General features: G+C 38.1%; 1 protein-coding gene across 6 annotated transcripts in view; it reads right to left on the bottom strand.

The window, feature by feature from the left end:
- The window catches only part of LOC148849174 (exocyst complex component SEC3A-like), a 97322-nt gene that overhangs the window by 5533 nt on the left and 73391 nt on the right, over positions 1-18398 (bottom strand). For 5 of the 6 annotated variants that reach the window (XM_088948628.1, XM_088948631.1, XM_088948627.1 and 2 more), the window contains exons 23-24: positions 3485-3550; positions 3313-3402 (exon numbers count right to left, since the gene is read on the bottom strand). In XM_088948628.1, the coding sequence (XP_088804754.1) occupies positions 3313-3402; positions 3485-3550 (156 nt within the window). Of the gene's footprint in view, positions 1-3312; positions 3403-3484; positions 3551-10745; positions 10879-18398 lie in introns of those variants that run through there. The other variant, XM_088948632.1, reaches the window with a different exon arrangement.

Raw genomic sequence — 18398 nt, 5'->3', positions numbered from 1 at the left:
AATGGTGACCTTGAAGAGGAAGTATACATGGTTCAACCCCTTGGTTTTCGAGCTCAAGGTAATGAACAGAAAGTGTGCAAGCTAAAGAAATCATTTTATGAGCTAAAACAATCACCAAGAGCCTGATTCAACAGGTTCCATGTAGCAGTACAACAAAGAGGATACAAGCAGTGTCAGTTTGATCACACATTGTTTGTGAAGAGAGGGGAAGGGAAAATTGCAACACCGATAGTATATGTTGTTGATATGGTTATCATTGGTGATTGGAAGGATGAAATTCAGAAGTTGAAGAATTTTCTTGCTACCTAGTTTGAAGTGAAAGATCTAGGTCCTCTAAGGTACTTCTTGGGATTGAAGTGGCCTGCTCATAAAGGGGTATCTTCATTTCCTAAAGAAAGTATGTCCTAAATCAACTCCAAGATATAAGAAAACTAGAGTGAAGCCAGTTGATTCCCCTATTGATCCTAACCACAAACTAGGTGACTGTTAAGGTGAACCCATCAAGGATGTGAAACTATTCCAGAGACTTGTATGAAGACTGTTATATCTTTCTATGACTTGACCAGACATAGCTTATGTAGTGCGTGTTCTTAGCCAGTTCATGCATGCCCCTAAGACTGCCCATCTTAAAGTAGTAGAAAGAGTTTTCAGATATCTTAAGAAGTTCCTAGGTGCAGGCTTGTTGTCTCAAAAGCTTGGGCATTTGAAAGTTGAAGTGTATACCGATGCAGATTGGGTAGGATCCCTAAATAACAGAAAGTCAACTAGTGGCTACTCTACCTTCATAGAAGGTAATTTAGTTACTTGGAGAAGAAAAATGCAGAATGTGGTAGCGAGATCTAGTGCTGAAGTTGAATATCGGCAATGTCTCATGGAGTGGATGAAATTATGTGGCTGAAAAATTTGTTGGGTGAGTTGGGTTTTTTAGTTGACGGACCTATGACACTATTCTGTGATAACAAAGCAGCCATAAACATATTTGCTAATCCAGTTTTGCATGATAGAACTAAACACATTGAAGTCGACAAACACTTTATTAGAGAAAAGGTCGTCATAGGGGAAGTGTGTATTCCTTATGTTAGGTCTAAAGATCAACTTGCAGACATCTTTACAAAAGGGTTACACCACTCACGACATCATGATTTATGTGACAAGTCGGGCATGATTGACATCTATGTCCCCAACTTGAGGGGGAGTGTTAAAAGATTGTTATTTGTCTTAGTACCGCAGGGGTACTCTTGTAATTTTTTTCTTGTATTTTTTATGTTCTATCGCCCTAGTATATATATCAAAGCGGGCACCACCAAAAGTACCCTTTTGGCTCTCAGTTCTCTCTTCTCTCTTCTTTTCTGTCTCCTCTCTCTTCTTCCATTTTTCTCTCCTACATAACAGGTTTTAAGTAAAGTTAAGTAGGGAATGCTGTTAGAAGAACCTCCTATTTGTGCCAACAGAAATAACCATTTGGCCAATCTAGGCCATCTATCAAATGAATAAAATTATTGAATGGCCATTTGACACATGGCTATGGCATGTCTTACACTCTTCCAGTAGAAATTAACACCTACACCCCACTTTCAATTTTTTAATTTAAAAGAAGTTGGACGTGGATGTTTTATGAATAGATATGGCAAGAGTTTGGATAAATTCTGAATTGCATAAAATAGGAGGCTATGTGCACTTGCATTTAAAACAACTTAGATATTGCAAACAGGACAACGGATCAGTTATATTCTTTTCCTTTTTCTTGGAACATGTCAGCTATCATTCTTGTTTTAATGGTTTAGACAATCCTGTTTTGAGAGAAAGAAAGAGAGAGACCATAATCTCTATTATAATAAAATTAGAGTACAAGGTCAAATATGCCCCTAGTTAAGTATGAGACAAGTGAACTAAAAAAGGTCAAAACAGAATTGTCACATTATCACATAACTTAAAACATAATAAAATGACTAATCTACCCTTACTCGACCAATTCTAAAACTCCCCCTCAAGTTGGAGAATATATGCCATATAATCCTAGCTTATTACATATATAGTTCACTCTCCCTAAATTCAAATCTTTTGTAAACAAATCTGCCCATTGATCACCTGAACTCATGTGTTCTATGCTTATCTCTCCAGTAAGGACTTTCTCTTTCATAAGTGGCAATCAACCTCTATGTGTTTTGTTCTCTCATGGAAAATTGGATTAGATGAGATATGGATTGCAGCTTGGTGGTCGCAGTACAATCTCATAGGTCTATCCAATTGAGAATCCAATCTCTTGTAAAAGACTTTTCAGCCGTACTAACTCACATGTAGTGTGTGCCATTGAGAACCCAATCTCTTGTAGTAGTTTCAAGAACCCTCTTGAAAGTTGAAACTGCTCAATAAAGGGTTTGAAATACCACAAACACCACGACATGACTACTAGGGCTGTCACTCATGGTGACAGCAATACTAGAACTGTTATCCTAGGGCTGTTGCACCTTCCTAACACCTGTAATAAGGATTGCGGCAGTCCTGGATTAAGAACTGCAATCACCTACCTGTGTACCCTAGATCGCGCAGCCCAGAGAAGAAGAAAAGAAGAAGAAGACAAGATTGCAGGTCAGGATACTTGAAACCACAACATACTTCTCCTTTGTTTAGCGTTCTGATACCATGTTTTAATGGTTCGTACAATCTTGTTCTGAGAAGAAGAAGAAGAAGAAGAAGAAGAAGAAGAAGAAGAAGATGTAATTAGAGTACAAGGTAAAATATGCCCCTACTTAAGTATGGGACAAGTGAACTAAAAAAGGTCAAAACATAATTGCCACATCATCACATAACTTAAAACATAATTAAATGACTAATCTACACTTACTTAACCAACTCTAACAATTCTAATCTAGAAACTTTAGTTTTGTTTCGTGTAATGTAGAATGACCCGCATCATCTTTTTTCGAGTGTAATTTTTCAATGATGCTTTTCTTCTCATCTTCAAATTGTTCAATATGCACTTCATGAACTGCCTAATTCATTTCAACTGCCAATTACATTCTTTTATGAGCTGACGATGTAATGAAATTTTGCACATGGGTAAGAAAAGAGATTTAATATGGGGGTACAAGAAGAAGAACCATGACCTAAGAAAGATAGTTAGCATGTGCACTAACATTGTGAAAGAACCTGCTTCTGAAAGACTTAGGATGTGAAGGCCACCATTTTTACATCAAACCAAATAGTCTGGAGCGTTGCACTTACAGATGAATATCCGTTTTCTTTGTATGTAAAAAATTGAACATTTATTTTGAAACATTTTGAACTTTATTTAAAGTAAATCGGGCTAACCTTACATTTATCCCATAAGGATGGCAACAATTCCTCTGAGGTTAAATTCTTTTGCAACTTTCTACACATTTGGGCAAAAGACTTCTCAACCTACAAAAGAAAAACCATAATAGTTCAATCAAAGCATGTTAGTGGCAAAGGACAGGTGATTCTAGAGGGGATCTGATCTTACCCCAGATAAGCTGGATTTCAAAATTTTCCGAAGGTCCGCTTTAGAAAGTCCAATTTGGAAAGGGATCTATAATTTAATGAGAATAATATTAGTCACTTAAGGCATTAGAAGTGCAAAGTATATTAGCAGAAACATGTAAGTAAAAGTAGCTGGAGATTTCCAACCATAACAATTTCACACAAGATGGTAATACAGATGTGATTCAGATCAATAAATCTATAAATAATTCTCAACTTTCAGCAAGAAAAAGGAGAAAAGAGAAGAAAACATTAGAAAGAGGAAGAAGAAGAAAGCTTGATGCTTTCTCTCCTTACTCTCTAATCTTTTATTAAACATGTTTAATTAAATCTAATTACAGATATGCTTTTAAGTGGGTGGCCAGCTCATCACTTAAAAGAAATAAAAAAGAGTTAACAGGCCCATAAGAATTAGGTCCATTAACAAATAAACAATATGTGTTGAGTTTTGGGTTGATATCACTTATTTTTATTTACATAGCATAGTTAGGGAGTTATTGGGGTCAAGGCCCATTAGTTGAGTGTTTATTTAGATTTTACAAGTAGATGACTTACTAAGGACATATTTATCTTTGTATTCAGTTTTTATTTGTGAGTATATAAGCTAATGAAAGGGGTGGCGAGACCTAATTTTGGCTTCTCTCATTCTCTTCAATCTCTCTGCTCTTTTCTTCTTTGCATAAACCTTCTCTTCTCTTTCTTTTCCTCTTTCTTACACAGGTTTTACATCAAAACAGATCTCCTAAACTTTTCTTCTTGGTACTAGAGCAATTTTAGAGAGTTTTTCAGCTGCTCCATGCAGCCCTAGATCAGCCGATTGCATGATGAGGTAAAGGGCTGATTGAGGACTTCAGGTGAACCCAGCTTTTGGATTTTTTTGGTGGTGTTGAAATCCCTTGTAGTTGGTCTAGGGTTTAGCACCAAAATCAAGAACCGAAGAAAGGGGATGAGTCCTGATTAAGTAGGATTCTTCAATTTTGACATAGGAAGTGGCGCTCTACTTTTTTAGGGTTTCTAGAGGTTTTTTGAAGAGAGCGGTTCAAGTCCTAGCCTTTTTGGAGGCCTTTGGAGGGAGCGGAAACCTATTTTCTTCTTTGCATAAATCTTCTCTTCTCTTTCTTTTCATCTTTCTTACACAGGTTTTACATCAAAATAGATCTCCTAAACTTTTCTTCTTGGTACTAGAGCAATTTTAGAGATTTTTTTCAGCTGCTCCATGCAGCCCTAGATCAGCTGACTGCATGATGAAGTAAATGGCTGATCGAGGACTTCAGGTAAACCCGGTTTTTGGATTTTTTGGTGGTGTTGAAATCCCTTGTAGTTGGTCTAGGGTTTAGCACCAAAATCAAGAACCGAAGAAAGGGGAAGAGTCCTGATTAAGTAGGACTCTTCAATTTTGACATAGGAAGTGGCACTCTAATTTTTTAGGGTTACTTGAGGTTTTTTGAAGAGGGCGGTTCAAGTCCTAGCCTTTTTGGAGGCCTTTGGAGGGAGTGGCAACCTCTTCTCTTTCTTCTTCCACTGCCAAGAAGGTGTTTGAGGTTTCTTATGGAGAGTTGTGGAGTTGAAAACAAATTTGTAGGTGAAATGGGACTAGGGGGAGGAGGTGCTATAGATCTCTTCGGGGTTGGGACCGTTATAGTAAAGTTGGATGGTACAAACTACTTAGAATGGTCACAATCTGCACAAATGGCCATTGGGGCTTGTGGAAAATTGGGGTATGTCATCGGTAAAGAAAAGAAACATAAAGCTAACTACTCCCGGTGGGTATAGGAGAACTATATGGTGATAACACAACTAAGAAGATTTAGGATGGAGTAACAGAAACTTATTCACAGAATGAGAATGTTGCTAGAGCCTACCAATTAAGAAACTAGGTGATAAGTATATTGCTATTTATTTTCAGCCCAATTTTAGTCCAATAAAATGATTAAAAAAACTTGGAGAAATGATACAAAAGGAAGAGGAGAAAAATAGGGCATAACCACTGTTTTAAACTAGGAAACAAATAACAAAACGAAGAAGAAGAAGAATGATTAACTCACCTTGACTTTAGAGGACTGTGTGGGAATGATGAAGGGCATTCTTTGGGTGAGGCGTTCTTTGAAAAGTGCCTAGTCGCCTAGCGACACTTGACAATTATGTCACCATTAAGAAATTCATTCTTCACATCCATTTGATACAAAGGCCATGAGAAGTAAGCGACAAGGGAGAAGATTACTCGAATGAAGTTCATTTTAGTTATAGGAGCAAATGTCTCTTGATAATCGATCCTATAAGTTTGAGTATATCCTTTTGCCACTAGTTGAGCCTTATATCTCTCAGTTGAACCATAGACATTGTGTTATATAGTGTATACCCACTTGCATCCTATAGGAACTTTCTCCTTAGGAAAGAACTATTTCCAAAGTTTTGTTCATTATGAGATCTTCCATTTCTTGGATCATGGCATCCTTCCACTAAGGTGATTGCATTGCCTCTAATAACATTACAAGGAATGCGCATAGAAGAAAAAACAGAGATGCATGGAAAGTAGGATGGTGAAAGGGCATCATAAGAAACATAATTATTAATAGGATAGTTAGTACATTCCCATTTATCCTTCTGAATAGCAATAAGAAGATCAAGGCCTAAATTCAAGACATCGGCTTCAAGAATAAGAGGTCTAGAATCAACAAGGTTCACAAGTTTAGAATTACTTGAGTTCAAGATATTAAATTGTAGTGGACATTCAGTTTTAGAAGCAACCTTTTTCCTTCATTTGATGAAGCATTATTGCAATTAGGGGAAGGAGATGGACAAGATGTAGGAGGTAGGATAGGTAAACAAAAAGGAGCCTGATCTTCACTAATATTCTCCCCCTAAAGAGAAGGGCAAGATGACTGAAAGAAAGGAGTAGATTCAAGGAAGGTTACATCCTTGGAAACATATCTTCTACCAAAATGAGGATTGAAGCATTTGTAGCTCTTCTGGATAGAAGAATAACCAAGAAAGACATTTAATAGACTTTGGATCAAACTTAAGCTATGAGGGATTCATATCATGAATAAAGCAAGTGCAACCAAAGACTTTAAGAGGAAGACAAAAGATCAGATCATTAGCGAAGCAGAATTGATGAGTTGATTGAAGATGAAGAGTCCTAGAAGGAAGTTTGTTAATAAGGTATACAACAGTTTCAACTGCATCTCCCCAGAAACGAGTTGGGATATGCATTTGGAATAGTAAGTCTCGAGCAATTTTAGTCACATGTATATTTTTCCGCTCAACCACTTCATTTTGTTAGGGAGTATAACTACATGGACTTTTATGAATTACTCCCCTCTCTTTAAGGACGAATCATAAGTTCTTCTCAAAGTATTCCTTTACATTGCTAGATCTTATCATTTTGATCTTCTTCTCGAACTATGTTTCTATCATATGAAAGAATTTTTGAACAATTAAGGGAATTCCATCCCTACTCTTCATTAGGTTTAGTGAAGTGTTTTGAGAATAATCATCAATGAAGAAAATAAAAGACTTGTATATTCTCATGCAAGGAATAGAATATGTGTCCCATACATTAGAATGTACCAAATGGAAAGCAACATTACTTCTTTTATTATTGGCAAAATATCTATTTCTACATTATTTTGATAGATGACATACTTCACATTGAGGACTCAAACTTTATATAGAATAATACAGATTAAGTAACAAAGGTTTCATAGAACCAAAGGGCGCATGTCCAAGGCGACAATGTCATAATTTCAAAAGACTCAATTTTTCATTTTGACAAGAATTAGTTTGGCACAATAATCCTTGCTCAGGGGCTTGGTCAAGAAGGTAGACTCCATCTATTTCATGTCCACATCCAATTGTATTCTCGTGTTCAGGTCCTAAAAAAACACAATGAGAGGGAAAGAAAGTTACATAACAATTATGAGCTTTTGCGAGGGAGCTAACAAATAAGAGATTTTTATGTAGTAGAGAAATATGAAGAACAAAATTGGAGGAAATGTTAGGTGTAAGAATTTCTTCACCCAACCCTGAGATTGGAGTATGAGATCCATTTGCTACAGTAATCTTACATTTCCCAAAAGTTAATTTATATGAGGTAAAGTGGAAAGGCACACCAACCATATGTGCACTATCTCTAGAATCCACAATCTAGGAGATAAAAGAGGAAGGATGACAAGAAAATGCAATACTTGTTTTAAAAAAAGAGGTGGAAGGATTGCTAAAACCAACAAAATTTGTTGACCCACTCTTCTCTAGCTCAATCAAGAGGCTTGGGGTTGCCCATCACATCAAAGGAACCATGTTGCGAAGGCTGGATACCAGTAGTCTATCACCACCAATTGTAGCTAGATGAGCATTACCCATCTTTGTTTTAAACCTTACTCAACCTAGGTTTAGAAGATATAAAGGCAGAGTGTTCAATATTAGTGTTCTGCATTATAGCAACCCTCCTACTGTCTTCTCTTTGCACCAAGGAATATGCCATAGCAAGTGAAACAATATCACTACTACGGATATGTTGCCTGGTGAAGTTTGTGAAAACCCTATTCAGTTCTATGTTCAAGTAGAGAAGAAGAAGAAGAATCCCTTTGTGAACTCTAACACTTCCCCTCATGCTAGAGAGTATATGTCATATAGTCCTAGCTTGTCACAAATATAATCTACTTTTCCCCGAGACAATCCCTTTGTAAAGAGATCTGCCCACTGATTTTTCGAGCTCACATGAGGTGTGGTTATTACTCCATTGATCACTTTCTCTCTTACAAAGTGACAATCGACCTCAATATGCTTGGTTCTCTCATGGAAGACTGGATTAGAATAGATGTGAACAACTACTTGATTATCACAATATAGTCTCATGGGTTTGTCAACTGAGAATCCCATCTTTTGTAGCAAGTTCTTCAACCATACTAGTTCACATGTGGTATGAGCCAAGCCCTATACTCAACTTCTACACTACTCCTTGCCACCATTGTTTGTTTCTTACTCTTCCAAGTTATAAGATTGCCACCAACGAAGGTACAATACCCTATAGTTGATCTTCTGCCCTAGATGAAGGAGACTTAAACCCCAAAACCTTGGATGGCATACGATTGATTAGGTAGGTTGCAGTGGGAACAACATCATCCCAAAATTTTGTAGGGACATGCAAGGCAAATATAATACTTCTTGCAACTTCAACAATATGCCAATTTTTTCTTTCAGCAACTCCATTATGTTCTGGGTTCCTAACATAGGAGCTTTGATGAATAACCCCCAAATAAATGAGATAGCGGGTTAGGTTTTTCTCAAAATATTCTTTTGCATTATTGGATTTGAAAATTTTAATTCTGATATCAAATTGGGTTAGGACAAATTCATGGAATTGCCTCACAAGTCTAGGAACTTCATCATAGGACATCATAAAAAAATATCCAAGTGAACTGAGAAAAGTCATCAATGAACAAAATAAAATATTTGTAGCCACCCATAGAAGGTAAGTGGTAAGGCCTCCACATATCAAAGTGCATAATATGAAAATGAGATCTTTTATTACTCAAAGGATAACTGCTTCTACAATGTTTTCATAATTCACATGACTCACAATGAAAATTGGATAGACTAATTCCCTTAAACAGTTATGGGAATAAATGACTCAATGTAAAAAAAGAAAGATGACCCAAACGAAAAAGACATAACATGACTCGACTGATGGACTCTGTAGATGTAGACCCAAAAGCAGTTTTTTCAAGTTGTTCATGACTCTGTCTAGGAGTGTCCAGCAGATATATTCCATTCGCCTCATGGCCACTCCCAATCACTTTCTGAGACTCTAGATCTTGAAAAACAAAATAGGAAGGAAAGAAGGTTACACAACAGTTCAATGACTTAGGCTACTTACAGATAACAAATTTGTATTTAGCTTGGGTACATGAAGAGCAAAAGGAAGTACCAAGGAATCTGTAGCCTTGATGGTTCCCTTGCCAGAGATAAGGGCAAGAGAGCCATCGGCTGGGGTGATTTTGTCACGACCAGGAAGTAAATCATAAGAAACAAACAAAGTGAAAACACTGGTCATATGATTAGAAGCACCAGAATCATAAATCCAAGGGATCCTACAATTACCTAAAATAGTTGCATGATTGGTAGAAGCCCGTATACCTGAATGAGCAAATGCAGAAGATGTTGAATTTCCTGGAGGGTTGGAATAAGAGGCCACACCCTCTAGGTGACTGATCATCCTCCCAAACATCTCATATTCTGCATTCATAGCTGTTAACTGCTCATTAGCAGTCATCTTTTCAGTTTGGTATCTGTCATTATCTGGACTAGTACTAATATTAGCACTCCCTGCGTTCATATGAAGCTCAGGATGCAATTTCCAACACTTGTCTTTAGTGTGTTTTAGTTTCTTACAATACTTACAAATAATTTCTTTCTTCCTTGAGCTACTTGGAGTCCCTACAACTCCATTGGGTTTCACTCCTATGTTAGCAAAGTGATCATTTAAACCAGCCCTTGGACCTGGACAAGTCTCTTGCTTTCTTCACTACTTACCAAGGCATAGGCTTGAGATAGTGAAACACTATCCTAAGATAAAATATTTTGCTTTGTGATGTCATACTCTCAACATCATTAATGGTGTTCCAGGCTATAGTTTCTATCAAATCAATTTCTTTCCATAAAGACTTCAGTATTGAGAAATACACAACTAATGGTTTCTCCCCCTGTCTCAAATTCTTCACATCACTTCTCAGCTTGTATGCTCTGGCCACATTTAATTTCTAAGAATAGGTTTCGACAACACTATCCCAAATTTCCTTTGCTGAATTCATCCACAAATAGTGCTAACTAATCTGCAGTTGCATTGAGTTTACAAGCCATTCAATAACAGTATAATTTTCTTGCATCCATTTTTCATATGATGGGTCATCTTCCAAAGGGGCCTTCTTGCTCTTGGAGATAAAACCCCATTTGCCTCTATTGCAGATATGAATTTTTACTGATTGTGACAAGGCTAGATAATTAGTTCCATCTAGATTGACTGTGGTCACAGCCAGAAGAGAGTCTACAGAAGCTCCCAGAACCTGTCTGAATTCAGCAACATGCTTGTTTTCAACTTCTAAAGGGTTCATCTTCTTAAATCTTAAATACTTCAAAAATAACTTCTAACAACTTTGAATAACAACAAATGAAGACAGAACAAAAATTGTGTTGTGATCCAGCCTTTATGTAGTCGTACCTGCTAACTGCGTCACACCTGGAAGCCGGGAGAAACAGAGAAATCTCAGCCGCTCCTTGTAGACTTCATAGAACACCAATCCACTTGATTCGATCTTCAAGATGAAGGATGAGAAGACCTTCAGTCACTGAGCACCCAGGTCAAACTCCCTGTGGAGCCTGCAATAAGATTTCTCCAGAAAATTAGGGTTTTGGACAGCACACTTGAATCTGTCGGGAGGACGACAAAACCAGTCCCCTTCTCTCTAGAAACCACTAACAACTGGACTGAAATAGGTTTCTTTAACTATTTCTACGATTCAGTCCTCTATACACACTGTGTATGGGAACAAAGAGGTGAAAAGAGGGAAAAGTCGAGCTTGCTCTGATACCAAGAAGAAAAACAACCTTTTGAAAAGAAAGGACTATTTAAAAAGTTGCAGAAAATCAAAAGAAAGTAGCAGAAATCAGGTTTCAAGAAGAGATAAGAAGAAGAAAGTGACAGCTACTAGGGTTCAAAGAGAGATTTTCGAACATAACCTTCTCTCTTACACCCCTAATTCCATTTCATTAAGTTAAACTTTAATAATTTATAGAGAGGCCCCTAGTTGGGCAAAAAATTAAAAACATAACACAAGAAAGAATAAAGCTAAGATTAAGGCCCACTACAACAAAGAACATAAAAGATAAAGAAGGATAAACAGCCTATGGGACATTTGGCCCATCTACTCTATAGAGTTGATAAACTTTAGTAGTGTTTTTAACCTGGGAAGAGGTGGTTGTTACTCTATCCCAAATATATTAGGTTGAAGAGAGAAACATGTAATTCCTGGCTATATGCAGTTTGCATTGAGCATAATAGCCATGACATTACCAAAAAATTATCTTGTTCCCACTTGTTAAACTTCGGGTCTTTAGGCTTTGGTTTAGTCTCCTTACCTTTGAGAAATCCTAAATTACCCCATCCCCCAATAGTAAGCTTAGATGATTGGGACCACTCAAGGAAGTTGGTTCCATTAAGATTCACAATGGCTATCATCCCACTAGTGACATCAATGCTTCCAGGAAGAACACTGGAGGTAATCCGAATATCTTTGGGAGGTTCCATAGTTTATAGCTTCTAGGAACAACAAACCTACTCCAAGAGCACTCTCTAACCATTCCCAAGGCTTCCTAGCCACAATCGGACCAAAGACAAACCCCAACAATCGGGTTCAATCACGGTTTAGTAGTAAAAAAGGGCAAAAAAAGGAGTTGGCGACAAAATCAAAGGGAAGAAAAATCCCCAAAAGCCTTCTGGGGACCAAAAAATATGAAACCACTTCCTGTCTTCAAAGAAATTTGAGCCAATCTGAATGACATAGGTCTCACATATTCAAACAACTGCAATTAGCAAACCAAGAAGGAAGAACCATTTCTGAAATTTTGTGTAATTTCAGTCTAAAGAATATAGAAAAGCATCTAAACACCTTCAAACATCCACAATATGCATATCAAAATTCTTCTAAAAGAAGGGAAAATCAAACCCTACCAAAATCAAGACCAGTTGCCGCTGGCCATATGGACCATTGATGTCATTCACTAGTGGTATGACATCAGCAGGCTACTGGGATGACGAAGCTCCTCAACAAAGAACCTCTAGACTTCCCTGCTTTGATACCAAGATGCAAACTCAAGCTAGGGGCAAGAAGGTGAAGAAGAATAAGGAGAAGAAACGTTCAAATGTGTCGGGTGTGTTACTATTCACTCCCACAAAGAAAGATTTATATTAAGAGTAGCATGCCCAAAATACAAAAAGACCAAGTAAAACAAATAATACCGTACAAATAAAACATATTTTCAACTGGATTAAATTATTTGGAATGGTCTAAAAGTATAAAAATGTTTGTTGGAGCCAAGGGAAAGTTAGGGCATCTCACTAGGAAGACCAAGGGATCTATTAAAGGAAGAGCTGACTGTGATAAGTGGGAACAAGAGAACTATTTAATCATGTCCTGTCTTGTTTCTTCTATTCAGCATTCACAGAGAAAAAACCTTCATGTGGGCTGAAACTGCTAAGGAGATTTGAGGCCAAGAAAGATTAGCTTATTCTGAACAAAGGCATTTTGCTAGAATCTATCTTTTACAAGTTGAATCATCAACCCATAAGCAAGGGGACAAATTTCTTACAACCTACTATTCTTCTCTCACATCTATGTGGAAGGGTTTGGACCACTATAGAACCATTTATTAGGAAAATTATGATGATGTTGGCTTTTGCCTATAGAAAATTTCTTTCTCAAGAAAGAGTATTTGCCTTTTTGGCATGTCTGAATTCCATTTATGAACCTATTTGAGTTTAGATTTTGGGTAGCAAAGAACTCTCCGGTCTTAAAGAAGCCTTTGCTTTGGTTCAATCCAAGGAAACTAGGAAGACGACCATGAATCCTCCTGAGGGGGAGCAAGTTGCTTTGCTAACAAAGGGTGAAAACAAGAGAGGTGATATGAAGAAACGAGGTGATTTTGGTAAGGATAAATTATGGTGTATCCACAATAGAAGGTCTGGAAACACTAAGGATTATTGTTGGGATTTACATGGAAAACCTAAAATGTTCCAAGGGAAGCAGAGCAAAAAAGCTAATGCAGCCAATACTGCCCCAACTACACCAAATCAAGGGGGACCCATCAATAGTCAAGTAATGGTGGCTCCTCCACTATAAAATCTATGAGATCAGCACCTAAGGGAGGTCTTCTAAGTACCATGTGATCAATTTGAACCGTTTGAGCATGTTCTCAGACAATTGGAGGAAACTTCTCTTACTCCCTCCACTTCTTATGCAGCAAACTCAGGTACCTGTTCCAATGCTTTTCATGTTTCATCCATTTTTTTTTGATCTCCCCAAATCATTGATTCAAATGCCACAAATCATATGACCCACAAGTCTTCTCTTTTCTCTTCTTTTTGTGTTTTATCTGAAAAACTTGCTAATGGCTCTTTCTCTTCCTTTTCAGTTAGGAAAAAGAAAACATTAACCAAGATGAATGGCTTGTTCAGATAGGACCAAGATCAGCCAACATGCTACCAAATAACTTATTTAGCCAATGAGTGACCAAAGATGATTTCCATTGGGGTGTCTAAGGTCGAGAAGTGGGTTTTGTCTATGTATTATTGCATTTCTATTTTGATCAATGAAATCCATAATTCTGTTTCTGATATGAAGAAAACAGACCTTGAGAGTTCGGCAATGAGGGTTTAGAGAATGAGAGTTTCGAACATTACTCTCTGTAACACCCTAACACCATTTTATTTAGATAAACTTTGAATAATTACAAGGAGGCCCTTAGTTGGGCAAGAATTTACACAGAACATAACATAGAAAGGATGGGCCCAGAGTAAGGCCCATTACAGACAAGAACATAAACAGTAAGAAAGAATAAAAGAATAAACAGCCTATCGGCCATTCAGCCCATTTTCTCTACACTCCCCCTTAAGCTGAGCAAAGATGTCAATCATGCTAAGCTTGCCAGTATCAGGTTGAAGTTTTGCCTTGGGAATGCCTTTGGTGCAAAATCTGCCAACTGTCCTTCAGATGTGATGAAAGGAAGACATACTTCACCCAAAGAGACCCATTCTCTAATGAAGTGTCGATCAACTTCAATATGCTTAGTTCTATCATGTTGCACTGGGTTGTGAGCAATGTTGATGGTAGCCTGATTATCACAGTACAACATCATTGGCTTGTCATGTTCAACCCCAAGTTCCTCCATCAATGATTTTAGCCATAAAAGTTTAGAGACTCCATGTGCCATGGCCCAGTATTCTGCTTCATCTGAAGACCGAGCAACAACTGATTGTTTCTTGCTTCTCCAAGAAACAACATTACCAGCTACCAAGCTGCAATACACAGAAGTAGATCTTCTGTCATCAATGTTTCCGGCCCAGTTAGCATCGGTGTAGGCTTCAAGTTTCATGTGACCATGCTTGGCAAACAGATGCTCCTTTCTTGGGGAGCCCTTCAAATAACACAGGATTCGCTCTACTGTTGCCATGTGAGTGTCTCGAGGAGCATGCATGAATTGGCTAATGCAACTGACTGCATATGCAATATCTGGCTGAGTCATGCATATGTACAGAAGTTTCCCAAGAAGCCTCTGGAATATTCCTTTGTCTTCTAACAATGTCCCATAAGAGGCAAAGAGTTTGTGACTCATATCAATAGGAGTGGCAACTGGTCTAGCACCCATCTTCCCAGTTTTAGAGAGCAAGTCAAGAACATATTTCCTTTGGGAGATAAGAATTCCATCCTTGGATCAAGCAACTTCTATGCCAAGGAAGTATCTCAGTTCCCCCAAATCTTTAATCTCAAACTCTGTATGGAGGAAAGATTTGAGATCATGAAATCTTGAAACATCATTACCAGTCACTACAATATCATCTACATACACAATGAGGTATACTGCCAGAGGTCCACTCCTCTTCACAAAAAGAGTATGATCAGACTGTGTCTACACATAACCAAAGTTAACAAGTATTGTTCTAAATCTCTCAAACCATGCTCTAGGGGGCTGTTTTAGTCCATAAAGTGATTTTTTCAGTCTGCATACATTTCCTTGCATATCAGTTCCATACATCCCTGAAGGAAGAGACATATAAACCTCATCATGTAATTCACCATTCAGAAAAGCATTCTTCACATTTAATTGATAAAGGGGCTAATCAAAGTGAGTAGCTAAAGATAGAAGAACCCTCATAGATGTCATCTTGGCAACAGGTGCAAAGGTCTCCAGATAATCAATCCCATATGTTTGTGTATAGCCTTTTGCAACCAGCCTGGCCTTGTACCTTTCAATGGTGCCATCAGCTCGATATTTGATAGTAAAGACCCACTTGCAACCGACTGGATCCTTCCCTTCAGGCAAATCAACTACTTCCCATGTGTCATTCTTGTGTAGGGCATCAATTTCAGACCTCATAGCATCCTCCATTTTGGAATATTAAGAGCTTCTGACACAGACCCGGGAATAGGGTTAGAAACAACAGAAGAAGGTAGGCAAAGTGGTGCTTGGAAATGTAGTGAGTAGTGCACTTCCGTTTTCCTTTCCTAACAGCAATGGGAATATCAAGATCAGGGAAGGATGACTCCAAGGGTGCTGAAACAGTACCTGTTGTCTCATTTGTGATTGGAAGTATATGAGGCTCATGTGTTGTGGGAGAAACAACCTGCCCATTTCTGGATCTTTGCCTTTGATACACCTTGGGATTGAGGATAGGACGAGGAGGTAAAGGAGGAAGAACACTGGAACAGGGAGAATGGAATGACTTATCTGCCCTTGATTCATTTGAAGGAGAAATAGATTTGTCAAAAGGCTCAACTGGAACAGGAAAAGGAAGAGCAAACACCTATGACAAATCCTCCCCCTGTGGACAATGTCCTTCCCAAGAGGAACCATAAAAGGGAGAAAACTCATTAAACGTGACGTCCATTGAGACATACCGAGTGCCAGTCTTTGGATCAAAACAACAGTAACCCTTTTGTGTGGGGGAATAACCAAGGAAGGTACACTTGTAGGCTTTTGGTTCAAATTTATGCCTTTGGACACTTGGAACATGTACATAATAGGTGCAGCCAAAGACACAAAGAGGAATAGGAAAAAAGGTCATTGTCCAGATGAAAGAGATTGAAGGGAGGCCTAAACCCTAGATGGCATACGGTTTATAATATAGGTAGCAGTGAGAACGACATCACCCCAAAACCTTGTAGGAACATGTGAGGCAAATAAGATACCTCTTGCAACTTCAACAATATGCCAATTTTTTCTTTCAACAACTCCATTCTGTTCTAGGGTCCTATCACAGGTGCTTTGATGAATAACCCCCATGTCAGAGAGATAGCAGGATAGGTTCTTCTCAAAGTATTCTTTTGCATTGTCAGATCTGAAGATTTTAATCCTGGTATCAAATTGGGTTAGAACAAATTCATGGAATTGCCTTACAAGTCTTAGAACTTCATCACGGGATTTCATCAGGAATATCCAAATGAACCAAGAAAAGTCATTAATAAACAAGATAAAATATTTGTAGCCACCCATTGAGGGTAAGTGATAAGGCCCCCACACATCAGAGTGCACAATATTAAAAGGAAAAGAAGATATTTTATTATTCAAAGGATAATTGTTTCTACAATGTTTTGATAACTCACAAGACTCACAATGAAGACTAGACAAACTAATTCCCTTAAACAGTTCAGGGAATAGATGACTCAAGGCAGAAAAAGACAAATGACCCAAACGACGATGACACAACATAATCCGACTAATAGACTCTGAAGAAATAGACCCAAAAGCAACATTCCCAAGATGATTAGTGCATTGTCCCAGAGTATCAAATAGGTATATTCCGTTCGCCTCATGGCCACTCCCAATCACCTTCCGAGACTCCATATCCTAAAAAACACAATAGGATGGAGAGAATGTTACACAACAGTTGAGTGACTTGGTTAGACTACTTACAGACAACAAATTTGTATTTAGTCTAGGTACATGAAGTGTAGAATGTAAGAACAAGGAATCTATAGCCTTGATGGTTCCCTTGACAGAAATAGGGGCAAGTGAACCATCGGCTAAAGTGATTTTATCACGTCCAGGAAGCAAGTCATATGAAACAAATAGGGTAGAAAGGTTGGTCATATGATCAGAAGCACCTGAGTCAATAATCCAAGGGATCTTAAGATTACCTAAAGTGATAGCATGATTGGAAAAGGCCCTTGTACCTGAATGAGCAAATGTAGAAGGAGCTAAATTTCCTGAAGGGTTGGAAGAAGTCACATCCTCTAGATGACTGATCATCATTCCAAACTTTTCATATTCTGCCTTCATGGCTTCCAACTGTGCACACACAGACATTTCTTTAGTATAGTACTTATCACTATCTGGCCGAGCAGCCACATTTGCACTCCCTGTCCCTTTACTATCATGTTTTTTTCTAAAACCGAATTGGAACAAGATCAGGATGTAATTTCCAGCACTTATCTTTGGTGTGCTTCGGCTTCTTGCAGTACTCACATATCACTTATTTCTTTCCAGAGCCACTAGAAGTCCTAGCAACCCTTTTAGATTTAATCCCCAAAGTGATCACTAAAACCAGCCCCTTGAACCTGGACAACCCTCCTGCTCTCTTCACTGCTCACCAATGCATAAGCTTGTGACAATGTGACACTCTCCTTGGATAGAACATTCTGCTTTGTGATATCATATTCTAGGTTTAGTCCGATTAAGAACCCAAATACCATGTTTCTTTCAACTAGTTTCCTGTAGGTCTCTACATCACTAGTGGTGTCCCATGTTACAGCTTCTATTAAGTCAATTTCTTGCCACAAAGACTTCAAAGTTGAGAAGTATATAGATAATGGTTTCTCCCCCTGTCTCAGATTCTTCACATCACTTCTCAACTTATAGGCTCTAGCCACATTTAGTTTTTGGGAATAGGTTTCAGCAACACTATCCTAGATTTCCTTTGCTGAATTCATCCATAGATAGTGCTGGCTGATCTGTGCCTGCATCGAGTTCACAAGCCACCCAATAACAATATAGTTCTCTTGGATCCACTTCTCATGAGATGGATCATCTTTTAGGGGAGCCTTCTTGCTCCCGGAGATAAAACCCCACTTTCCTCTACTACATATATAAATCTTTACCGATTGTGACCATTCTAGATAATTAGT

The sequence above is a fragment of the Nelumbo lutea genome, chromosome 6 (genome assembly GCF_056320005.1).
Source record: "Nelumbo lutea isolate HS-2025 chromosome 6, American lotus-T2T, whole genome shotgun sequence".
Taxonomy (NCBI): Eukaryota; Viridiplantae; Streptophyta; class Magnoliopsida; order Proteales; family Nelumbonaceae; genus Nelumbo; species Nelumbo lutea.
This window is presented reverse-complemented; position numbering and strand designations above follow the sequence as displayed.